The sequence below is a fragment of the Lethenteron reissneri genome, chromosome 26, assembly GCF_015708825.2.
Source record: "Lethenteron reissneri isolate LAM-NWPU_2019-01 chromosome 26, ASM1570882v1, whole genome shotgun sequence".
NCBI classification, from domain to species: Eukaryota; Metazoa; Chordata; class Hyperoartia; order Petromyzontiformes; family Petromyzontidae; genus Lethenteron; species Lethenteron reissneri.
The window spans coordinates 14240379-14266963 of NC_083804.1; the positions used below are offsets into that span (position 1 = coordinate 14240379).

A 26585-nucleotide genomic window follows, 5' to 3' on the forward strand; every position below is an offset into this window, starting at 1 on the left:
CTCACTCCCTGTCTCTCCAATACCTACACACGAACTCTCTCTAACACACTCGCTCTCTCACACTCTCTCTAACACACTCTCTCTCCCAATCTCATACACAAGACAGACACACACGTGGAGACACACTCACTCCCTGTCTCTCCAATACACACACACGAACTCTCTCTAACACACTCTCTCTAACACACTCGCTCTCTCACACTCTCTCTCCCAATCTCATACACAAGACAGACACACACATGTGGAGACACACTCACTCCCTGCCTCTCCAATACCTACACAGGAACTCTCTCTAACACACTCTCTCTAACACACTCTCTCTAACACACTCTCTCTAACACACTCTCTCTAACACACTCTCTCTAACACACTCTCTCTAACACACTCTCTCGCTCTTTCACACTCTCTCTCCCAATCTCATACACAAGACAGACACACACATGTGGAGACACACTCACTCCCTGCCTCTCCAATACCTACACAGGAACTCTCTCTAACACACTCTCTCTAACACACTCTCTCTAACACACTCTCTCTAACACACTCTCTCTAACACACTCTCTCTAACACACTCGCTCTAACACACTCTCTCTAACACACTCTCTCTAACACACTCTCTCTAACACACTCTCTCTAACACACTCTCTCTAACACACTCTCTCTAACACACTCTCTCTAACACACTCTCTCTAACACACTCTCTCTAACACACTCTCTCTAACACACTCTCTCTAACACACTCTCTCTAACACACTCTCTCTAACACACTCGCTCTAACACACTCTCTCTAACACACTCTCTCTAACACACTCGCTCTAACACACTCTCTCTAACACACTCTCTCTAACACACTCTCTCTAACACACTCTCTCTAACACACTCTCTCTAACACACTCGCTCTCTCACACTCTCTCTCCCAATACCATACACAAGACAGACACACACGTGGAGACACACTCACTCCCTGTCTCTCCAATACCTACACAGGAACTCTCTCTAACACACTCTCTCTAACACACTCTCTCTAACACACTCTTTCTAACACACTCTCTCTAACACACTCTCTCGCTCTCTCACACTCTCTCTCCCAATCTCATACACAAGACAGACGCACACGTGGAGACACACTCACTCCCTGTCTCTCCAATACGCACACACAAACTCTCTCTAACACACTCTCTCTCACACACTCTCTCTCCCAATATCATACACAAGACAGACACACACGTGGAGACACACTCACTCCCTGTCTCTCCAATACATACACACGAACTCTCTCTAACACACTCTCTCTAACACACTCTCTCACTCTCTCTCAATCTCATACACAAGACAGACACACACACGAACTCTCTCTAACACACTCTCTCTAACACACTCTCTCTCAATCTCATACGCAAGAGAGACACTCGCTCCAAGGTCGTAGCAGTGGAGTCAACATTGGGGGGGACCAAATCTTCCAGGGGGTGTGGGGCCCCCCCAGAAAAAAAAATCTAAATTCGAAAACGGATTTCCTGCCATTCCCTGCCTAAAATATAAAGAAATTCACTAACACATAGGATGGATTTTTTTTTTTACAATAATGTCTAATAGTGTATCGTATCACATTGCTGTTTTTTTTCTTTTTTACCATTTCTTGTTTCATTGTATGCAATGGCAGAGATTAGGGATTAATAAAGTACAACCATAACCACAATCACATAAACAGAAATCTATTTATAGCAATATATTGGGGGGGGGGGCATTTTGAGCATATTTGAATATGAATATTGGGAGGAGGGATGTTATTACGGCCTTACATCACAATAAGACACGCTCCTGTCTCTCCAATACACACACGAACTATCGCTCTCTCTCACACTCTCTCACACTCTCTCTCAATCCCATACACAAGACAGACACTCACACGAAGACACGCTCCATGTCTCCCCAATACACACACACGGACTCTCTCGCCCTTACGAACTCTCCCAGACTCTCTCTTTTTAACCCTCAATACAAAGACAAAGATCCCCCGTGTAGGCTTTAAACAGACTGTTGGGGCAAGTGCTGTCGGAGAGCACCTATGAAGATCGGCACTGTGGCACACGAGGGGGTGGGGTGGCCAGCCCCACGCCCGGCCGCCTTTGTCTCCCTAGGCACACGCGTTTTGTGTTGTGGGGTTGTTCTTTGTTTCATGTTGACGTCTGTGAGTTATTTTCCGACGCGGTTTTGTGTTTACGTGGCGGTGGCCGTGTGTTCATGTGGTCAAGTGTGAGTGTGCGCGTGTGTGTGTGTGTATGTTGTGTGTGTTCATGTGGTCAAGTGTGAGTGTGCGCGCGCGTGTGTGTGTGTATTTTGTGTGTGTTCATGTGGTCAAGTGTGAGTGTGCGCGTGTGTGTGTGTATGTTGTGTGTGTTCATGTGGTCAAGTGGGAGTGTGCGCGCGCGTGTGTGTATGTATGTTGTGTGTGTTCATGTGGTCAAGTGTGAGTGTGTGTGTATGTTGTGTGTGTTCATGTGGTCAAGTGTGAGTGTGTGTGTGTATGTTGTGTGTGTTCATGTGGTCAAGTGTGAGTGTGCGCGCGTGTGTGTGTATGTTGTGTGTGTTCATGTGGTCAAGTGTGAGTGTGCGTGTGTGTGTGTATGTTGTGTGTGTTCATGTGGTCAAGTGTGAGTGTGCGCGTGTGTGTGTGTTTGTTGTGTGTGTTCATGTGGTCAAGTGTGCGCGTGTGTGTGTGTATGTTGTGTGTGTGTGTATGTTGTGTGTGTGTGTATGTTGTGTGTGTATGTATGAGTGTGCGCGTGTGTGTGGTGAACACTTGGTGGTGAACGGGGAGGTTTCTTGTTGTGCGTGTGTGTGCGTATGAGTGTGTGTATGTATGTTGTGTGTGTGCGTATGTTGTGTGTGCGTATGAGTGTGCGTGTGTATGTTGTGTGTGTGTATGTTGTGTGTGTGTGTTGTGTGTGTTTGTTGTGTGTGTGTATGTTGTGTGTGTGTATGTTGTGTGTGTGTGTGTATGTTGTGTGTGTGTGTATGTTGTGTGTGTGTGTATGTTGTGTGTGCGTATGTTGTGTGTGTGCGTATGTTGTGTGTGTGTATGTTGTGTGTGTGCGTATGCGTATGTTGTGTGTGCGTATGTTGTGTGTGCGTATGTTGTGTGTGCGTATGAGAGTGTGTATGTGCGTGTGTTGTGTGTGTGTGAATGAGTGTGTGTGTATGTTGTGTGTGTGCGTATGAGTGTGTGTGTGCGTATGTTGTGTGTGTGTATGCTGTGTGTGTATGTTGTGTGTGTGTATGAGTGTGTGTGTGTGCATGTTGTGTGTGTATGTTGTGTGTGTGTGTATGAGTGTGTGTGTGTATGTTGTGTGTGTATGAGTGTGTGTGTATGTTGTGTGTGTGTATGAGTGTATGTTGTGTGTGTGTGTGTATGTTGTGTGTGTTGTGTGTGTATGTTGTGTGTGTGTATGTTGTGTGTGTGTATGTTGTGTGTATGTTGTGTGTGTACAGGTGTGTGTGTGTATGTTGTGTGTGTTGTGTGTGTTGTGTGTGTGTTGTGTGTGTTGTGTGTGTGTTGTGTGTGTTGTGTGTGTGTGTATGTTGTGTGTATGAGTGTATGTTGTGTGTGGTGTATGTTGTGTGTGTGTATGTTGTGTGTGTGTATGTTGTGTGTGTACAGGTGTGTGTATATTGTGTGTGTATGTTGTGTGTGTGTTTGTGTATGTTGTATGTGTGTGTGCATATTATGTGTGTGTATGTGTATGTTGTGTGTGTGTGTATGTTGTGTGTGTGTATGTTGTGTGTGTGTATGTTGTGTGTGTGTATGTTGTGTGTGTGTGTGCGTGCGGGGAGTGGTGGTGTAGCGGTCAGCGCGCTGCGCTACGAACCCGGCCACCCGAGTTCGATTCCCGCTCACGTCCAACAACACCAGTGACGATTGTCTGAACCGGTCCTGGGCCTCCCTTAGGTCGACTCGGCCTCAAACGAGCGCCCAGTTCGAAGTGTAAAAAAAGCATCGCCACGAGGGAGAGACAAAGGCGGCCGGGCGTGGTGCTGCCCCCCCACTCACCCCACCCACCCCACCCCACCCCGCGCGCCAGTGGCCTTCCTAGGTGCTACTCGCTGACAGCACTTGGCCCCAACAGCCTGCTGAGGCTATACGGGGGATCTTTGTCTTTCTTTGATGTGTCGGGATCCACACGGCTTATGTAGCGATGTTGGCACTTGTATTTGATGAGCAGCCTCACGTTTTATATTGTGGGGGGTGGGGTCTTGCCAAGAGCATCTGGTTCAAGTTCATTTATTACGTATAGCCCTGTGAGCCATTCGGCTCTTGAATCGAGTGCAACCGCAACAAACAAAAAAAACAAAAACATGAACAAGAAAACATCTTAAAGTGAATGCGTGACTAGGTGCTCGCTAACAGTACTTGCCCCTACAGTCTGTTACAGGCTATGCGGAGGATCTTTGTCTGTGTGTCGTGTGCTGGATGGCAGCACTTGCCCCGAGCAGTCTGTATGTCTCTCTGGGAGAACTTTGCTTTTCTTTTTTTAAAATATGAGAATGAATCTGAATGCGCCTGATGTTGTATTTGGTTATGTAATGCGTATATTGTGTAACAGTGTGTGCGTATACGTGTTCCTGTGAGTACATTTATACCTATCCTGATCAGAAATATTCACTAATAACAACGAGAATGGAATAAGGCGAGTGGTGGTGCATGCATAGGTATCGTAGTACACGTGTTTGTGTGTGGGTGTTCACGTATGCATGCATATTGTACAGTACAGGTGTACAGCGGTATGTTGGTCTACTCTTCCACGTTGACCAGCCGTGTTGGGAAGAGGTGGGCCGACTCACACGACTTTGCCGTTCAAAATCTCCCAAATCCACTTACACACCTGTGTGTGTGTGTCTGTGTGTGTCAGTGTGTGTGTCTGTGTGTGTCAGTGTGTGTCTGTGTGTGTCAGTGTGTGTCTGTGTGTCAGTGTGTGTCAATGTGTGTATCTGTGTGTCAGTTTGTGTCAGTGTGTGGCAATGTGTGTATCTGTGTGTCAGTGTGTGTCTGTGTGTCAATGTGTGTATCTGTGCACAGCAAGTTGGTACAGTAGGGGGCACAGGTGGTGCATCAGCCAGTCATCTCGGTCATCTCGGTCAGTCGACCCGTGGCACCTGGGTCTGCCCCGTGACCTCCTGCCAGCGGGCGTTCGACACTTCACATGGCCTCAAGGTGCACTTGGCCTGGCACAAGCGTCGTGGTGACGTCACCGCCACTTAGTGGCGAATGGCGGTTGTTGTTGTTGTATCTGTGTGTCAGTGTGTGTCTGTGTGCCAGTGTGTGTCTGTGTGTCAATGTGTGTATCTGTGTGTCAGTGTGTGTCTGTGTGTCAATGTGTGTGTCAGTGTGTGTGCCTGTGTGTGTCAGTGTGTGTGTCTGTGTGTCTGGATGTCAGTGTCTGTGTGTCAGTGTGTGTGTCTGTGTGTCAGTGTGTGTGTCAGTGTGTGTGTCTGTGTATCAGTGTGTACTGGGGAGCGGTGGGGTAGTGGTTAGCGCGCTGCCCTACGAACCCGGCGACCCGAGTTCGATTCCCGCTCAACGGCATGTGCTCCTGTGAGCGAGTGCGCGTGTAGTGTCGGGATCATAATCATCGCACAACCCACGACGTCCACGCAAAGTGACCCCGGCAATCTCGCCCTGGATTTGTGCCCTTCCTCTGTCGCCGCTCAGAGAGGCACCTCGGTTGGATTCCCCTATTCGGTTCGCTCGTATGTACGTGTGGGGCCGTCCATAAATGACGTCACGCACCTGGGGGGGTGGGGTCAGACATTTGTGACGATGTGTGACTAGGGGTGGGGTGGGGGGGGTTGAGAAATGTGACGTCAACATCAAAATGCGCAACTTTAAATAAATATAGACAACACGTTCTACTTAATTAAATAGACTTTTTAATAAATTTTTACTCCTACAACATCAGAGTGCAGCGCCACATTAAATACGCACTACAATGACAATAGTTTAAAGCGATTTGAAGCATGTTTTATATTTGGGGGGGGGGGGGTGGGGAAGAGCTTTGTGACGTCATATTTGAGGGGGGTCTGACTTTTTGTGACGCCGTGTTGTACGTTGAACCTATTTCGCACCGTACAGAGCCAACCTCGCGAATGGGGGGAGGAGCGGGGAAAGGACGTGAGTCTATGGTGCTCTGTGTGAGTCTGTGAATCTTTGCGTGAGTTTTATTTTTCGATTTAAAGCTTTCGTGACTGCAGGGATTCATCTTCTGCAGCAGCAGCAGTAACTGCAGCTCCCTTTGATGCTGTTAATCCTGCATAATGCACATGCATATGCAGTACTAATCATATTCCTGCATTTCCCATAAATATGCTAAATTCCTTTTGATATGCAAATTCCTTTGTCAATGCGCCCAGCTTATATATATGCTCCAAGCTCGTGTGCTGTTTCATTCAGACTCTGTCGCCTCGACGGACCTGGTTTTCACCTGAGGACGGCTGCTTGCGTTGTGGCCGAAACGTCGTGAGAATTGTTTTATTATGTTTTATTTTTATTATTTTATTACTTCCCTTCTACGTGACTTTACCGAAAGAACCAAGAAGACTTTGCGTGAGTCTTCGGGTCTCTGCGTGAGTCTATGAATCTTTGCGTGAGTCTTCGGATCTCTGTGTGAGTCTATGGTGCTCTGTGTGAGTCTATGGATCTCTGCTTGAGTCTATGAATCTCTGCGTGAGTCTATGGATCTTCGCGTGAGTCTTTGGGTCTCTATGTGAGTCTGTGGTGCTCTGTGTGAGTCTATGGATCTCTGCGTGAGTCTATGAATCTCTGCGTGAGTCTATGGATCTTTGCGTGAGTCTGTGGGTCTCTGCGTGAGTCTATGGATCTTTGCGTGAGTCTATGGATATCTGCGTGAGTCTGTGGGTCTCTGCGTGAGTCTATGGATCTCTGCGTGAGTCTGTTGATCTCTGCGTGAGTCTATGGTGCTCTGTGTGAGTCTATGGATCTTTGCGTGAGTCTATGGATCTTTGTGTGAGTCTATGGGTCTCTGCGTGAGTCTGTGGATCTCTGCGTGAGTCTATGGTGCTCTGTGTGAGTCTATGGATCTTTGCGTGAGTCTGTGGGTCTCTGCGTGAGTCTATGGATCTTTGCGGGAGGCTATGGATATCTGCGTGAGTCTATGGATCTCTGCGTGAGTCTATGGTGCTCTGTGTGAGTCTATGGATCTCTGCGTGAGTCTATGGATCTTTGCGTGAGTCTATGGTGCTCTGTGTGAGTCTATGGATCTCTGCGTGAGTCTATGGATCTCTGCGTGAGTCTATGGTGCTCTGTGTGAGTCTATGGATCTCTGCGTGAGTCTATGGATCTCTGCGTGAGTCTATGGATCTCTGCGTGAGTCTATGGTGCTCTGTGTGAGTCTATGGATCTCTGCGTGAGTCTATGGATCTCTGTGTGAGTCTATGGATCTCTGCGTGAGTCTATGGTGCTCTGTGTGAGTCTATGAATCTCTGTGTGAGTCTATGGATCTCTGCGTGAGTCTATGGTGCTCTGTGTGAGTCTATGGATCTATGTGTGAGTCTATGGATCTCTGTGTGAGTCTATGGATCTCTGCGTGAGTCTATGTATCTCTGTGTGAGTCTATGGATCTCTGCGTGAGTCTATGGATCTCTGTGTGAGTCTATGGATCTCTGTGTGAGTCTATGGATCTCTGTGTGAGTCTATGGATCTCTGCGTGAGTCTATGGATCTCTGCGTGAGTCTATGGATCTCTGTGTGAGACTATGAATCTCTGTGTGGGTCTATGGATCTTTGTGTGAGTCTATGGATCTCTGCGTGAGTCTATGAATCTCTGCGTGAGTCTATGGATCTCTGCGTGAGTCTATGGCGCTCTGTGTGGGTCTTTGGGTCTCTGTGTGAGTCTTTGGGTCTCTGTGTGGGTCTATGGTGCTATGTATGAGTCTACAGGTCTCTGTGCGAGCATATGTATGCGAGTTGAACTTCTTGGCAGGACCCTCCTCGAAAGGAGTTCCTGGAGGCTTATCCTTGGAAACCCAGCGAAGTTCTCAGTAATTTAACTACTTAAAAAATATGTATATATCAAATCGCGACCCGCACGGGTCAAGGGAGGGCCCCGCGATGTCCAAGTTGGGTTTCAAATTCAACACGTTCCTTCGGAGTGGGCAGGTAGGAACTTGGTTGAACAGCGCATTCGTGCACGACAGACAAATATGCACGGCAGACAGACAAATAATCCCCGGTGGGCAGTGTGGAACCTGTTGTTCCTACCTGTGTACAAGATCACGTGACTTGAGGTAGCCAGGCAGCCAGCCCCCTCAACTATCGGCCCCTCCCCCTTGCTTAGGCCCCTCCCCTGACCCCCCCCCCCATGCCCCTCCGCTGACCCCCCTCCCCTCACCCCCCCATATCCTTAGGCCCCTCCCGTGACCACCCTTCCCTTAGGCCCCTCCCCTCTCCGTACCCGGCAGTAGGTCTCCACCAATCAAAGAGCTGTTTACATTATATATTTATTTATGCGCGACAGACAAAAAATCCCTGGTGGGCAGTGTGGGACATTGTTCCTACCTGTAATTTCTAGGCCTGTCCCCAGCTCCACGCATCTCTCTCCCTTCTCAGACAAAATCACCCCCCGCCCCCCACCCCGCACGCCCCGCCCCAGCCCCCCCCCACCCCCACACCCCGCCCCCAGCTTCTCGTTCCTGACCCAGACAGACAAACATCTGGGGCACGGGAGGCGATTTGCCAACTCAGACTCTGTGAAGGAACAGAAGAGGGGGTGAGAGGGAGGGAGTGAGAGGGAGAGAGACTTTGACTTTTAACCAACTTTTATTGCCGCCAGCAGCAACAGCACTGGAGGCGAGTTCGATATAAAACACACAAAGTCACCAGCAACACAAATGAAAATAATCGCTACAAATCCACGCGCTGTGGCGCTAAATGCAGCGCGCACGACACAAAAGAAAAGTCACGTGGTGGTGGTGGTGTCATCGCGCACGCCACGGTGACGAGCGAGCGCTTCAGAAGGTGAACACCACGAGGGTGCCGTGGCACGCTGGTACAGAGAGGGGCTTTTCCGGCTCCACCAGCGTTCGAAGAAGACACGCACGAAGAGAGCGAGAGGCGGCCAGAGAGAGCTCCGCGTTATATAACATCATCAGCCAGAACACAAAGACGGTCACTGGATCGCGCGCTTTCAGTTTGCGCTTCTGCGACCGTCTGGAACGCTCTTCCGTCCGATGCTAGGAAGCGACTGGGAATTGAGTCACTTGGAAATCGTCCAGATTGGAAACTCATTTCTGTAGAACTGCGTTTTGTGTTTAGTTTGTTGTCCTTCTGGCGCAACCCAATTAGCGCGGTTGGCTGCGTACGGTGCAAAAGAAGTTCAACTTTCATACAACACACGTGCAAAGAAGTTCAACATTCGTACAGCCGCAACAGTCGCGGACGGGCGGTCATTGGGAAGCTGCTGCTGCTTCTGCTGCTGCTGCTTCTGCTGCTGCTGCTGCTGCTTCTGCTGCTTCTGCTGCTGCTGCTGCTTCTGCTGCTGTTGCTGCTGCTGCTGCTTCTGCTGCTGTTGCTGCTGCTGCTTCTGCTGCTGCTGCTTCTGCTGCTGCTGCATCTCACCAGCTGAGATTGAGACCCCCGTCCAGGGCTCGACTCGTCATTCTTGTCGTCATCATCATCATCACCATCCATCATCACTATAATCACCATAATCATCACTATCATTACCATAATGATCATCATCACCATAATCATCATCACCATAATCATCACCATCCATCATCACTATAATCACCATAATCATCATCATCACCATAATCATCATCACCATCATTACCATAATCATCATCACCATCATCACCATAATCATCATCACCATCATTACCATAATCATCACCATCCATCATCACTATAATCACCATAATCTTCATCACCATCATCACCATAATCATCATCATCACCATGATCATCACCATAATCATCATCCTCGTGTTTGTTACCACCTCACCATCCTGCTATAGAGACATGCCGTGGACTTCTGAGTTTTCACCTCCTTAAACAAATGCGAGATGTTAACTCCCTCGCCTGGCGTGCAGGAGGTCGTGGGTTCGATCTCGACCCGGACCCTCCTGTATATTTGGAGTTAGGCGAGTTCTCTCTCCCTCCCCGTGGTCGCGTGGATTTTTCTCCGGGTCCTCCGGGTTTCCCCCTCTATATTTATAATCAGCATCACGCGTTATCGAGTGTCTGGCTGCTGATATCAACTTCCACACGATGGTGATGATGATAAGCCACTTCATTGCGCTATTATTTGTGGCCAGGCCGCTTCTGAAAAAAGAGCTACATATCTCAGTCGGCCTTACCTCGTAAAATAAAAAAAACAAATTGTATAGTTGGTTAACATTATGATCTTCACATCATTGTCTTTATCTTCACATCATCATCGTCGCCCTATCATCTTCACCATCAGTCGCCGAGAAGCAGTTGGCTCGCGGGACCGCCAGTCGTTCATCAATCCACAGTCCGACAGACCTGCTTGGTGGTGGCGGATTACAGAGGAGACGTCGATCCCAGGACACACAACTAACAGGGAGGCAGGGGGGTCCTCTGGCAATCTGTCGCAGCATTGGTTCAGAGCAGAGCCTGGTTCCGCCGATGAGACCCTGCATGTTGAAACCGGTCCCAGAGCGGCGCTTGCGTTGGCCGCAGACGCTGCCCAAAAGCGATGCACTCCCACAGAGAGAGGGTCACGTGTGGCTGATGGGATGTGTGTGGGGGTGGGGGGAATACCTTAAATGGTTTACGTGTAGGGACATCTGTGTGAAGGTGGAATGTCTGCAAAGGTATTAGTCCATCAGCAGCATCATCAACATCATCATCAGTAGCATCAGCAGCAGCATCAATCATCAACATCATCATCAGTTGCATCAGCAGCAGCATCAATCATCAACATCATCATCAGTTGCATCAGCAGCAGCATCATCAACATCATCATCAGTTGCATCAGCAGCCGCATCATCAATATCATCATCAGTAGCATCAATATCATCAACATCATCATCAGTAGCATCAGCAGCAGCAGCATCATCAACATCATCATCAGTTGCATCAGCACCATCATCATCAACATCATCATCAGTTGCATCAGCAGCAGCATCATCATCAACATCATCATCAGTAGCAGCAGCATCATCAACATCATCATCATCATCAGTAGCATCATCAGTAGCATCAGCAGCAGCATCATCAGCAGTTTTGAATGTCGTGCTGTCCCAGTCTTCCCCGGGTCTCGCTCTCTAACCGGACCTTGGCTGCTGAATCGAGCTCCGCGGGCTGCCAGATTGAAGCTGTGGGGAGTTCAGGGGATGGGGGGGGGGGGCTGAGTTGGGAGGGGGGTCGAAGAAACCCCACGGGGAGGTCACGGTGACCTCACAAGAGGTCACAGGAAAGCACCCCAACCCAATGGCTGTGTGTATGTGTGTGTTACTGTCTGTGTGTCTGTGTGTGTTAATGTCTGTGTGTGTCTGTGTGTGTTAATGTCTGTGTCTGTTAATGTCTGTGTGTATGTGTGTGTGTGAATGTGGATATGCCCAATCACCGCATGCCTTAACAGCTTTTGTTCGGCCGGATCGAGGGGGCTAAACGGGCGCGGCATGGGCTAGAGAGGAGATGGAGTGATGTGGTACAGGGGGATATGGAGCTGAGTGGACTTGCCGATGACTGGTACCAGCGGTGTCAAGATCGGCCTCTGTGGAGGAGGCTCGTGAAGGACGCTACTGGGCAGTTGGAGGCAGTCGCCCTCCAACAACAACGGAGGGCAGAGGTGCGACGCTCACAACAACGAGCGGAGCGCCGGGTGGATAAAGCACAGCAAGTTGGCACAGTAGGGGGCACAAGTGGTGCATCAGCCAGTCATCTCGATCATCTCAGTCAGTCGACCCGTGGCACCTGCATGCTGGGTCTGCCCCGTGACCTCCTGCAGGCGGGCGTTCGACACTTCACGTGGCCTCAAGGTGCACATGGCCTGGCACAAGCGTCGTGGTGACGTCACCGCCACTTAGTAGCGAATGGCGGTTGTTGTAACGCGCTGCGCTACGAACCCGGCGACCCGAGTTCGATTCCCGCTCACGGCCAACACCCAGGTGCTCCGTAACAGCACTTGCCCCTTAAGTCTGTTAAGGCTATCCGGGGGATCTTTGTATTCGTTTTGTATGTCTGTGTGTGTGTCAATGCGTGCGTGGCAAACATCAGTCGCGACTATATGAACCGGCCCTCCCTCCGCCTCCCCAAGGCTCGACTCAGCGGTATTTAAATCAGTACTGGGGTGGGGGGGAGACAAAGGCGGTCGGGCATGCCTCTGGCACCATCAGCCCGTTACGCGCCGTGCCGGTCTGTCTCGTTCGGTGCGCACGAACAACACCTTGCCCCAACAGCCGAAGCAGGCTATACCAGGAGGGGGGGGGGGGCTTTGTCTTTGTGTGTGTTGAAAATGAGTGTTGTGGTGTGTGTGTTTGCGAGTCTGGTATGTGAGCACGTGTACGTGTGTCTGTTTCGTGTTTCGCGTTACGAACTCGGCGACCCGAGTTCGATTCCCGCTCGTGGCCAACAACACCGGTGACGATTATCTGAACCGGTGCTGGGGCCTCCCCTGGGTCGACTCAGCCTCAAACGAGTACCTGGTGCGGTGTGTAAAATATCATCACTGGGGAGACAAAGGCGGCCGGGCGTGGTGTTGACCAACCACCACCTCAGTGTGCTGTTCCGGCCTTCATAGGTGCTTGATAAACATCACTTGCCCCTAGTCTGTCAAGGCTACCCGGGGGATCTTTGTATTCGTTTTGTATGTCTGTGCGTGTGTGTTGCCTTCTCACCAACCACAACCACTATCCACCCGAACAGCCACGAGCCGGTGATCGACACAACCGCCGAGCCGAACCACAACCCAGAGCAACCACAACCCAGAGCAACCACAACCAGAGCAACCACAACCAGGCAACAACCAGAGCCATCGACTCACAACCACAAACGAGCCATCAGTCGGAACCCACAACGCAGAGAGACGGAGAGGATGGGCGGGGGGGGGGACACACGGGATGGAGACAGAGCCAGCAGATCTTGTGTGGAGGATTTAGAGATCGCGGTGCAGAAGAGAGAGGGAGGAGGGAGAGGAGGGAGAGTGGGGAGAGTATTAATTCTAGATTTGAAGCTTTCGTGACTGCAAGGATTCATGCTCTTATAGGGTTTTTCCGGTAAAGTCACGTAGGTAAAAAATGAAATTAAAATTGATAAAAGTAAAATAAAAATAAAATAATAATTTTATTTTAAAATTAATAAAAGTAATAATAGAAATAAAATAATACATTTATTTTAATTTTTTTATTTTATTTCTATTATTACTTTTATTAATTTTTATTTTATTTTTTACCTAAGTGACTTTACCGGAAAAAAACCTAAGAGTAGAGTGGGGAGAGTTATAAATGGCGAGGCGGATGGATTTATAGAGACAGAGGGTTCGGAGAAGGTGCGAGAGATGAGCGACAGAGTGGAGATTGGTGAGTGATGGAGAGAGCGAGCGAGTGAGATGAAAATACGCGGAGTGAGAGATCAGAGAAAGAGAGAGGAGGGGGGGGGGTGAGCGGAGCTATCCAGACGGGAACAGACGCGGTAAGTAGGTGAGAGCTTGAGAGAGATTGAGACCGCGCTCTGGTCGGAGCCAGGGTGTGTGGGCTGGAGTTCCGCCATGCGGCGCGGCTGACCCACGCCGTGCCGGCCTTCAAGGAGCAGTGGGCGATGGAGGAGGCCGTGTGCTCGGTGGCAGATGACGGGGAGCTCTGCATGCTGATGTGAGCTACCCGTCGGAGGCCGTCGGACTGCGAGAAGGGCTGCGGGCAGAACGAGAGAGAGCGAGAGAGAGAGCGAGAGAGTGAGCGAGAGAATTTTGCGTGTCATCCTTGCACAGGGGCCATGCTAATCTTCTCTGTATCGTTCAAATTTTAGTATATGTACTGCCGGAGTGAGAGAAAGAGGTGGGGGTTTACATAAACAAAGTAAAAAAAAATGTTTTTAAGAAATGATGAACGAAGCAAAATGCCGACTACACTGAGCATCTTCTTGTTTCCACTGATCGTAAAAAAAGAGCCAGAGAGAGAGGAACAGACGGAGATAGAGAGGAAGGGAGTGAGTGGGAAGGTAGTTGTCTTGCCAAGGACTTTTAATTCCCAAAACCGCACAGCTCTCTCACTCACTCGCTCTCTCTCCATCTCTCAATCGTTTTCTCTCACTCGCTCGCTCAATCTCTCTCGCCCTCTCAATCTCCCTCCCTCGAATCCCTCCCACATCCCTCTTGCTCTGTTCGCGACGGTCCTCGTGTTACACGTGGCCACGTGCAGTGCATGTTGTTTGTGTGTGTGACGCGCACACCACGTGATGCTGTACGCAATGTGATCTGTATCGAAATCGGCTCCAGTGCTTTTGCTGCTGGCGACAATAGAAGTGGTTTACAACTCAAAAACTTTTCGATTTAAAGCTTTCGTGACTGCAGGGATTCATCTTCTTGGTTCTTTCGGTAAAGTCACGTAGAAGGGAAGTAATAAAATAATAAAAATAAAACATAATATTATGTTTTATTTTTATTATTTTATTACTTCCCTTCTACGTGACTTTACCGAAAGAACCAAGAAGAACTCAAAAACTATCTCTCTCTCGCTCTCACTCTCTCTTGCTATCTCCCGATCTCTTAATCGCTCTCCCTCTAGAACTCTCAATCTCTTACTCCATCGCTCTCGTCTTCACGCATTCCTGGGGAACAGCTCACAACCGCATCGGAGACTGCGCACCCGCACCCAATACCCCTTCCCACACACACACGCAATCTTCCTCTGCATGACCGCAATGTCACACAACCCACCCCGATAACCACAATCACTGTCACTCAACCCACCCAGATAACCACAATCACTGTCACTCAACCCACCCCGATAACCACAATCACTGTCACTCAACCCACCCCGATAACCACAATCACTGTCACACAACCTACCCCGATAACCACAATCACTGTCACTCAACCCACCCCGATAACCACAATCACTGTCACACAACCCACCCCGATAACCCCAATCACTGTCACACAACCCACCCCGATAACCCCAATCACTGTCACACAACCCACCCCGATAACCACAATCACTGTCACACAACCCACCCCGATAACCACAATCACCGTCACACAACCCACCCCGATAACCACAATCACCGTCACACAACCCATCCCGATAACCACAATCACTGTCACTCAACCCACCCCGATAACCACAATCACTGTCACACAACCCATCCCGATAACCACAATCACCGTCACACAACCCACCCTGATAACCACAATCACTGTCACACAACCCACCCCGATAACCACAATCACCGTCACACAACCCATCCCGATAACCACAATCACCGTCACACAACCCATCCCGATAACCACAATCACTGTCACACAACCCACCCCGATTATCACAATCACCGTCACACAACCCACCCCGATAACCACAATCACCGTCACACAACCCATCCCGATAACCACAATCACCGTCACACAACCCATCCCGATAACCACAATCACTGTCACACAACCCACCCCGATAACCACAATTACTGTCACACAACCCACCCCGATAACCACAATCACTGTCACACAACCCACCCCGATAACCACAATCACCGTCACACAACCCATCCCGATAACCACAATCACTGTCACACAACCCACCCCGATAACCACAATCACCGTCACACAACCCATCCCGATAACCACAATCACCGTCACACAACCCATCCCGATAACCACAATCACTGTCACACAACCCATCCCGATAACCACAATCACTGTCACACAACCCATCCCGATAACCACAATCACTGTCACTCAACCCACCCCGATAACCACAATCACTGTCACTCAACCCACCCCGATAACCACAATCACTGTCACACAACCCATCCCGATAACCACAATCACCGTCACACAACCCACCCCGATAACCGCGATCGCTGAAACGGCAACTAGTCGCTCAGATGTGGACAAAGCAGTCGCGAGTTGTGTCGTGGTAGCCCGGATCCGACCCTGGGTAGGGGATTTGAACCTTCTACGCGGTAACGCAGCGACCACCGCACCACCACCACCACGAGTCATTCGGCAGAAACTCGAGTCGATTTGAACAGATACCATTTTAATACGGAGCTTATTATTAAACACGACGGTCAACAGACGGTTCGTTTACGGGTAACGAACACAAGAAACACAACACGCACGCACGCGCCCCGGCAAATCGGGTGAAGGCCGCTATGGGAGAAAATATGTCTCACACTGGAGGCGATTGCCATATTAGTTGTGGCAATCGTCAACCTCATAAGAAGCACCGGGGGAAGAGAGGCCTGGGGCCCCCCACACTGTCGCTGACCATTGGCCAGGCGGGTGACCTCATGAAGACCGCCACCGGCACTGTGGCACACGAGGGGGTGGGTGGCCAGCACCACGCCCGCCCGGCCGCCTTTGTCTCCCCAGTGGCGGTGTTCACCACACACTGCACCAGGTACTCGTTTGAAGGCCGAGTCGACCTAGGGGAGGCCCGGGACCGGTTCAGACAATCGTCGCTTGGTGTTGGTTGCCGTGAGCGGGAATCGAACTCGGGTGGCCGGGTTCGTAGCGCAGCGCGCTAACCGCTGCACCACCGCTCCCCACACACACACAGACACACACCGACATAGACACGTTCGACTTCGCGCGAACATGCACCAACACACACGACATATACCACCACACAATACAGCACACACCGACTAAAATACACCAACATGCACTCACACACACACAGACATACACGCACCAACACACACGTGGACAAGCCCAGACACAATGGCACGCGCACACACATACCAACACACAGCGAAACACACTAACACACAAATACACACACAACTACACACACATCGAGACACACCGAGACACACAAATACAGGCACACACCAACACACAACCAGACACACACACACCGAGACACACAACCACACACACACACCGAGACACATACCGAGACACACAACCACACACACACACCGAGACACACACACAACCACACACACACACCGAGACACAACCACCCACACATACCGAGACACACACCGAGACACAACCACCCACACATACCGAGACACACACCGAGACACACACACACACCGAGACACATACACGCACACCGAGACACACACACCGAGACACATACCGAGACACACAACCACACACACACACCGAGACACACACCGAGACACACACCGAGACACACACCGAGACACACACACACATACCAAGACACACAACCACACACACACACACCGAGACACACACACACCGAGACACACACACACCGAGACACACACACGTTGAGACACACACACACACACCGACACACACACACACACCGAGACACACACACACACCGAGACACACACACACACACCGAGACACACAAACCGCCTTCGTGTGCCAAGTCGGCCCGGTCACCCCCTCCCCTCCCTCGCCCGCGCCAATGGAGTTCCCGCTGCAAGACGCTTGGCCACGTGTCCACGATGCCCCCTAGGGATAGCGAGCTGCTATTGCACTAATAACTTCATCATCAACAACAACATCATCACCATCATCATCATCGTTATAAGAACATGACCAACGCAACGCTTGTCATCGATACTCGGGTAACACTTGCTGTATCCGTGTCGGCACTTACAAATAAAACAAAGTCAACAGTCTTGAAGACGAATCGTCAGTGTCCTTCATTTGAACCCAAGATCGCGCGCTAGAAGATTGCGTCACCTCCCGCGATGAGGCTACACCTTTTAGTTTTAGTTGTTTGACCAGGCGAGATATCCGCCGGGATTAGTGACGCCTCTTGAGGATTGACGTCCATTTCACCGGGCGAGAGGCAATTTTGAGATTGATCGCTTCGTGAGATTTCTAACGTCCCTTTAATTCACCGGGCGAGAGGCAATTTTGAGATTGATCATTTCCTTTGATTCCTAACGCCCCATTATTTCACCTGATGAGAGCCAATTTTGAGATTTCTCGCCTCGTGAGATTTTTTACGTCCCTTTATTTCACCAGATGAGAGCCAATCATCTCCTGAGATTCTTAACGCCCCATTACTTAATCTGACGAGAACCAATTTTGAGATTGATCTCGCCTCGTGAGATTCTTAACGCCCCATTATTTCACCTGATGAGAGACAATTTTGAGATTGATCATCTCCTGAGATTCCTAACGCCCCATTATTTCACCTGATGAGAGCCAATTTTAGAGATTTCTCGCCTCGTGAGATTTCTAACGTCCCTTTATTTCACCAGGTGAGAGCCCATTTGAGATTCATTCGCGTGGGTGACCTGGCGCTCAACGTCTCAAAAGGGGCAGTTACGATTGCTCCGATACAAAGGTGTGTGGCCCCGTTTGTCAATCCACCAATGTTGGGTAGAAGCGTCGACCCGACTCCGACCGAGCGTGTCATCACGGGTGGATGGGGGTCATTTGACCATACTTCACCACGCTGGTCAGTGCGGGTTGATGACGCCGGGGAGCATTCGACGTTGGGAGCATGGGTACATGGGTACAGGACAACAATACATTTTGCTGCAATGTCCTCTGATGGGGAAAAACAACGTATCCCGTAAAATAACAAAAAACACTTAAATAAACAGAACATATTAATCCCTTCTCGCAATCATCGCCAGCCACAGCTCTAACAATAGTCCCCCCCCCCCCCCCCGTTACCCTGCGTGCTTAACTGCCAGCTGTAACGCTAACCCGAACCCCTAACTTATACAACAAAAACAAAACGGGCATCCTTTCAAAGAGACTGGCTCCCGTCACATGGAATGTGGAATTTCCCACCCACTGCAGCGGGCTCACAACTCGGTGTAAAACAACAACAACAACAAAAGTTAACCCCCCCCCCCCCCCCAAAGGCACCTTTTTTTTTGAACTTCACAAAACCGTTCGGGACATTTCGCTTTGAATTCTTGCGACGTCAACTTCACGGCGGGAGACCCGACGCCCGGCCCGCTTTAAGCCAGGAGGTGTTGAACCCAAACCCTCCTCTCTCTTCAACCGTAGGCCTCAACACGACGTTCAGAGGCCCCGCCAAACCACGACCCAACCACCCCCCCACCACTTCTGGGGGTGGCGGCAGGCACGCCATCGACGCTCACACGAGGCGAGCCAATCAACCGCCCGAATATGGCTTGGCCATGTCAACGTCTAGAACTCCCCGTCAACTGGGGATAATTCAATGCCCTTCCTGCCAACCGACTTAACAAAAAAACCAGAAGCGACGGTGGAGTGCCGCGCTCACATCTCGGTCACATCTCGCTCTCTCTCGGAGGGCGAGTGAGCGAGCGAGCGACTCAGAGGGAGGAACCGCAGGCGAGCTTGGAAAGGCAGCAGCAGAAGCCAGGCAGCGGCGAGATGAGCAGAAAATCCCGGCACCCCACTCTCCGAGCTCTGCGGTCCTCTACATACGAAGGCGTTATCGCCAATTAACATGAAGCGGAACACACGGAGAGAAGCCGCCAGTGCAAGGTGGCAACACCGTGTCACGTGCATCTGGAATGGCCAGAGTGCACATTTCGCCCACCTGCGCTGCCTTCTCCTGGCGAGCCAGGGTACGGGTAGCTCAGCGATGCCCACGGCGGGAAGGGAGTCTCACGCCAGTTGTGCGTCGCTCCACCAACCCTTCTCGCTACTGCTGCCTCCTCCACCGTGCTGGATTACAGCGGCCACGTGCACAGCCATCCACCGCCGCAAGGCCACGTGAATAGCCACCACCACCACCACCACCGCCACCACCACCACTACCGCCACCACCGCCGCCACCGCCACTACTACCGCCACTACCGCCACTACCGCCACCACCACCGCCACCACCACCACCACCACTACCACTACCACCGCCACTACCGCCACCACCGCCACCACCGCCACCACCACCACCACCACCGCCACCACCGCCACCACTACCACTACCGCCACCACCACTACCGCCACTACCGCTGCCAGGCCACGTGCCGTAACTGGTGAGCGATTCCGGTGCAACATTCGGAACGGACTTGATCAACTTTGCCCTGCCCCCCCTCGTTTCAACTGCCGCGCGGGGAAACTGAACCGGAGCGGTGACCTTTGGCTGACAAGTCCGCCGTGCCGCTGACCGCTCGTCGCTGCTCAGCGGTGGCAGCTCCTTCGTGTTTCAGTGGAGACGCTCAAAGAGTCGCACGGTCACTTGTTCTCTGCAGGGTGGCCAAAAAGTCAGGACACGCAGCGGTGTTACATCGATGTTACCAAACCGCACGGAGTTATTTAGTTTATCTTCTTGGTTCTTTCGGTAAAGTCACGTAGAAGGGAAGTAATAAAATAATAAAAATAAAACATAATAAAATAATTCTCACGACGTTTCGGCCACAACGCAAGCAGCCGTCCTCAGGTGAAACCAGGTCTGTCGAGGCGACAGCGTCGTGAGAATTATTTTATTATGTTTTATTTTTATTATTTTATTACTTCCCTTCTACGTGACTTTACCGAAACAACCAAGAAGATGAATCCCTGCAGTCACGAAAGCTTTAAATCGAAATTTATTTGGTTTAGTTTAACACGCGCTCAAACTGAATTCCACTCTTAACATTCATGCACGAATGATTTTTTTAGAAATTAATCGAGGACTTGCTTTTTGTTTAAGATCGCAGCTGCCTACTTCAGCAGACGTAGAAACGAATTGAACTAAAATTTTATCAATTATCTAAAATGTTTCATGTCATCTGAAAAGGAACAATACACATAGATATAAATAAAGATTTTAGATAAAATATGAATGAAACATTTTCAGTTTTGAAATAAAAGAAATAACCCTACATGTCCTCACTTTTGAGCCATTTATATATGACACGGGGACGGTGGTAGTGGCAGCTTTGCACTGTGGCTGCCTGCCCACAAGCAGTTGCGTGTGGGGAGGCAGCAAGCGAGGGTTGGTGGCTCACACGCGGATGCTGCGAAACTCCCTTCCACCTGCGGGCATCGTGGAGGAGGTGACCTACTCTGGATCGCCAGGAGGCGAATGCACAGAAAATGTTCGGATTAATATCCATCCGCCTCGTCTGAATGGGATGGAATGGCCGCCCCCTTGCGCGCCAGTGTGGCAATTCTCGGGTCGCTCCGGTTTCCTCCCGCATGTAATGAATTCTCATTCATTGGTTGAAAACACCTTGATATATATGTAGAGGAGCGCAGAACTTGGGCAATCCGTTGGCTGCTGCTGCTGCGGCCTTCCAGCTCGCGTCTGTGGTTCCTCGGCGATTGCGAGAGATGCAGTTTGCGTCAACGATGACGTCACACGCTAAACATTAAGATTCTAATTATTATACTCGTGGCAAACTGGTACCCGTTTGTGTTCTGTCACACGGTTGCCAGGTTAAGCAAACAACAAAAATACATTTTAACAACCCCAGCTTGTTACCGGGTAGGAAATACTGCCCTCTAGTACCCGACTAGTTGCGGCTAAGATGCCTGCAGTCGACCGGAGTAACGCACCGCACGCGGGCTGTCGATATTTCACCGCCCCCCCCCCCCCCACCGAGTCAGAAACACGACAGCGGGTTAACGGTGCGGCAGCTGCCGCGTATCCGTCTGGCCGGAGACTCGACGTCGGAAAGGTCCAATGTGTGAACATCCGTTGAGACTGAGGTTTTTCTTTTTTTGGGTTAGATCGCGTAAATATAAACGTGCCGTTCAACCTGCCGCCGCCACGCCCACACAGGCAATTAGTAAGATTTGTCACGTAAGCAAAACGTGCCAATTCATTGCTAGTACAGCACACCGGTGTGTTGGACAGTAAACCCACAACGTTTACAATTTCACTCGAATAATATTGGTCGCAAAAGCGTACCGCGTGTTAAACCGATTCTATTGAAACCGACAGTTGCAACCGTTGTGACTGGATAGAAGAGCGCCAAGGTGCTTGAGCCTGCGTGTGTGTGTGTGTCTACACTGGACTTCTTTTCGCATCGTACGTAGCAATCCCAACCTGTGAAGGTCACAGAGCGGAAAGCGGCACGGCAACGCTGCGGTGGGCGGCGCGGGCGGTTGACTGGGTCATGGCGGACGTGCGACGGTCGGATGTGCGACATTGTGCTGTGACCGCCATCGCCACCGCTATCGTCGTCGTCGTTAATATTTCACGCAAAAGAGCTCCGGCGCGAGGCTTGCGCGGAGAACGTCCCCTTCGTTGGTCCCTTCAACGTCACCGTGAACACGGCGAGCACTTTCGAGCAAAACGTAATAACAATCAATCAATGTAAAATTAAACGCAAAACAAGCGAACATTCAGGAACAAATACTGCAACGGCTGCCTTCAAAAGGGCTCGAATGTCGTCGTCGTCGTCGTCATTATTTCTGTACAGACGTTCGAGATGTAACGCCGCAAGCGGCCACGCGCGCAGGCGCAGAGGACAGGCAGAAGCGTCCCCACCGTGCCGTCGTCGCCTTTCGAGTGCAAGAATTTGATTCGGGTTTCGCTTCGCAAAAGGCTTCGTCTTCGTTGCCGCTCATCGGGAGTCGCGATGCGGGGTGCTCCCGACAGAGCCCGGATTTTGGTCCTCCACCCAGAAAACAGTCACCTTACCCCGCTCACTCTCATCCACCAATGGAGGGAGGGAGGGGGGGTAGGATGGGGTCAAGAGGTTTGAGCGTTGAGGGGGGTCACGGGTCGTGGGTCATGGGTCAAGGCGGCGGACGTCATGAGCTCGGGGGGCACCAGTCCGTGTCGGGGTGGAGCAGGCAGTGGAGGGACAGAAACCTGCAGAGAGCATCAGCATCATCAGCATCGTCGTCAGCAGAAGCATCAGCGGCAATCATCAGCTTGCAGTAGCACCAGCAGCTTAATCAGCATCATCAGCTTCAACATCAACAACATCGGGGTGCAACTTCATCAACAACAACAACAACACCGTCGTCGTCGTCGTCGTCATTGTCACCATGGTCTTCATCATTACACACAAATGAACCACAATATCTTGCTGATCTCGGCAGCAAGGTATCGTGGCCAGCCAAAATCAGCGGCTTTTAGCTGGCCATTGAACAAAACGGTAACAGCATCGCGTGCTTTTCAGATGCGCTTCTGCGGCCGTCTGGAATTCTCTTCTGATATTAGGAAGCCAATGGAGCTGTGGACTTTTAAGTCATATACATTGACCACTCCTTTCTTCAGAACTGCTTTTTGTGTTTAGTTTGTTGTCCTTGCCACCGATTAGCATGGTTGGCTACGTACGGTGGTGCGAAAGAAATTCAACACACAAAGACAAAGATCCCCCGTATAGCCTTAATAGACTGTTGGGGCAAGTGCTGTTAGCGAGCGCCTACGAAGGCCGGCACAGCACACGAGGGGGTGGGTGGCCAGGACCACGCCCAGCCGCCTTTGTCTTCCTAGTGAGGCGATGTTTACACACCGCTCCAGGTACTCATTTGAGACTGAGTCGAACTCGGTGAGGAGGCCCAGCACCGGTTCAGACAATCGTCACTTGGTGTTGGTGGCCGTGAGCGGGAATCGAACTCGGGCCGCCGGGTTCGTAGCTGCAGCGCGCCAACCACTATGCCACCGCTCCCCCATTTCTCTCACACTCCTCTCGGGCACTCGTTCACTCTCAACACTCTTTTTTGTAGAGGAATCGGCCAAGGGGAGGAGGCCCAGGACGGGTTCAGATAATCGTCACTAGGTGTTGGTGGCCGTGAGCGGGAATCGAACTCGGGCCGCCGGGTTCGTAGCGCAGCGCGCTGACCTCTTACATCACCGCTCCCCACACGGTGGTACGCAAAAAGTTCTAAACACACACACACGTACGTGCATACATCGTCGTCACCACCACCATCACCACCGTAAGCCAGACGCCACCGGCTCTTCTATTGTGGCTACCCACGCGGGATCTCTCCCCCGCGCGGATGAATTTGATAATTTGGTTTAAGAATGGGGAAAAAGGAGACTTTTAAAGTCACGCTCAGGGAAAGCCTGAAGGGGGGTGGGGGGGCAGGTCGAGGTCGGTCCTGGCGCACCGGCGCCACGGCTCCAGCAGGGGGCGCCGTTTGGAAACGAGTGAGCGGATCCCGTGGGAACACGTGACTTGGCAGCGGACGAAAATGGCCGGGATGGTGAAACTAAACTATTTCTAGATTTGAAGCTTTCGTGACTGCAATGATTCATATTCTTAGGTTTTTTCGGTAAAGTCACGTAAGTAAAAAAATTAAAATTAATGAAAGTAAAATAAAAATAAAATAAAAAATCACGACGTTTCGGAGGCAACACAAGCTTCCGTCTTCAGGTGGAACCGTCACAGCCAGATTGCCGTATCAAGTGAGAGAAATTCCAAGAAAACAGTCCTTGTATATATACTGGTTGAGGGTGGGAGGAGCCAAGGCCAAGGTAGGCCCTGAATATTATTTTTGTGAGGTTCGGTGCGGCTACGTGACTTTACCGAAAAAACCTAAGAATATAAAAAACTAAACTAGATTTATATTTTGTATAAATACGTTAGAAGCCCTCTTAACGACGGTAATTGGTTTCTACAAACCGGTTGTTAGGCGATTTGGTTGTTAAACGAGTATAGTAAATAAATACACGTTAAAGGCTTCATTCGTTCCGATAGTAGCAAAAGCTACATATTTTCCATCGAAAAAACGTACTTTATGATATTTAAACAATGCATATGAATACATTAAGGTACTAACAACATTATAAACACATGATATCAAAAGTAACACGGTTAATCAATGCATCCATTCATATTTACTATACCTATAACAGCCCGTCGTTAACAGGGGAATGGTCGGTAAGCGAACACATTGGGCTCTATGGAGGCACTACACTACTTTCCACTACACTACACTACTATACTCTACACTACTATACACTACACTAGTATACACTACACTACTATACGCTACGATACCCTACACTAGTATACATAAACCAACCTGATTGTGAAAGTTAGGAATTGGTTTTACTCTTCCTGGCAATACAACATGTGTTAAGATGTTCAAACACCAAATAGAAACCTTTTGGCAAGGCATCAAATCTGCATTAACCACACACACACTTGTGTTAAACATGCAAACAACACCTGAAAACATATGCATTGTCTTTGAAACTGAATGGTCTACACCAGAGACAGCTTTCTTTCGCACCTCATTACATAGCCAACCGTGCTAATCAGACGTATGGGCGGGGAAAGACAACAAACTGAACACAAAAAGCAGTTGAAAAGAATACGTTTTCTATCTAGAGGATTTAAAAGTGCATAGCTCCAGTGCCTTCCTAATAGTGAACACAGATATGTGCATCACATTCACGAGTGGCAGCAGCAGCACCACCATCACCGCCATCGTCATCATCGTTGTCATCGTAGCAGCATCATAACAGTGACAATCACCACCACTACCACTATCGTCAGCGTCATCATTGTCATCGTAGCAGCATCATAACAGCGACAATCACCACCACCATCATCATCATCACAGCCATGGCAGCAACATCATTTTTGGGTGGACTCGGTGATGTGGGCGAGCGAGGGGCGGGTGAGCGAGGGGCGGGCGGGTGAGCGAGGGGCGGGCGGGTGAGCGAGGGGCGGGCGGGTGAGCGAGGGGTGGGCGAGCGAGGGGCGGGCGAGCGAGGGGAGGGCGAGCGAGGGGTGAGTAACCTCGTTGGGTCTTGCTCGCTGCCGAATGCTCCGTTGTTGATGTTGATGACGTTGCGCTTGTTCTCAAACGTCCCGTAGCTCAGCGTCGCCTTGAAGTGGGGGAGCCACGGAGAGATGCAGGGAGAGAGACAGGGAGAGAGGGATGGAGAGACAGGGAGAGAGGGATGGAGAGACAGGGAGAGAGGCAGGGAGAGGGGGAAGGTGAGACAGGGAGAGAGGGAGTGAGAATCGGGGAGAGAGAAATTATATGTTAAAATTGTCACTGGATTTTTCAGCCATTTAGGAGGCCTCCGCTCTGAAAGGAGATGGCATATAAATTCACCAACACCGTCATCGTCACCAATGTCGTCGTCACTGCCATCGTCGTCCTCACCGTTGTCACCCATGTCGTCGTTACCGTCATCGTCACCATCGTCACTGTTACCATCGTCACCGTCGTCACCTGTCGCACCTTCCTTATCCCCACGCTCGCCCACTCGGTGGACCGCTCTCACCCAGTACCACAGTGTGTGCGTGTGTGGCACCCTCACCTGGTGAGGGAGCTGAGCGTGAGGGATCTGTTGCAGGTTCTCGAGGTGCGAGTGGAAGAGGGGGCTGAAGGTGAGCGGCACCCCCAGCATGGCCTCGGCGATGTAGCCCACCGTGCAGTCGTCCGGCAGACGGATCCGCTCCGCCGTGCTCATGAACACGCCGGCACTGCACCGCCACACCGCATCCCCACAACGCACAGCGTCACCGCACCGCGCCACCACATCGCCACAATTGACCGCGTCACCACACCACGATACCGCACCACTTCACCACACTGC

General features: G+C 50.6%; 1 protein-coding gene and 1 non-coding gene across 2 annotated transcripts in view; both read right to left on the reverse strand.

The window, feature by feature from the left end:
* Positions 1-13921: 13921 nt before the first annotated feature.
* Positions 13922-14030, reverse strand: LOC133348101 (U6 spliceosomal RNA). The gene has a single exon (XR_009755779.1). It is a non-coding gene; the product is annotated as a U6 spliceosomal RNA (small nuclear RNA).
* Positions 14031-20059: 6029 nt separating this feature from the next.
* The window catches only part of LOC133348015 (beta-1,3-N-acetylglucosaminyltransferase radical fringe-like), a 46722-nt gene continuing 40196 nt past the window's right edge, over positions 20060-26585 (reverse strand). Inside the window, exons 7-9 of the mRNA XM_061560827.1 lie at positions 26307-26472; positions 25777-25865; positions 20060-22886 (exon numbers count right to left, since the gene is read on the reverse strand). Of these exons, the coding sequence (XP_061416811.1) occupies positions 22826-22886; positions 25777-25865; positions 26307-26472 (316 nt within the window). The 3' untranslated portion in view covers positions 20060-22825. The remainder of the gene's footprint in view (positions 22887-25776; positions 25866-26306; positions 26473-26585) is intronic.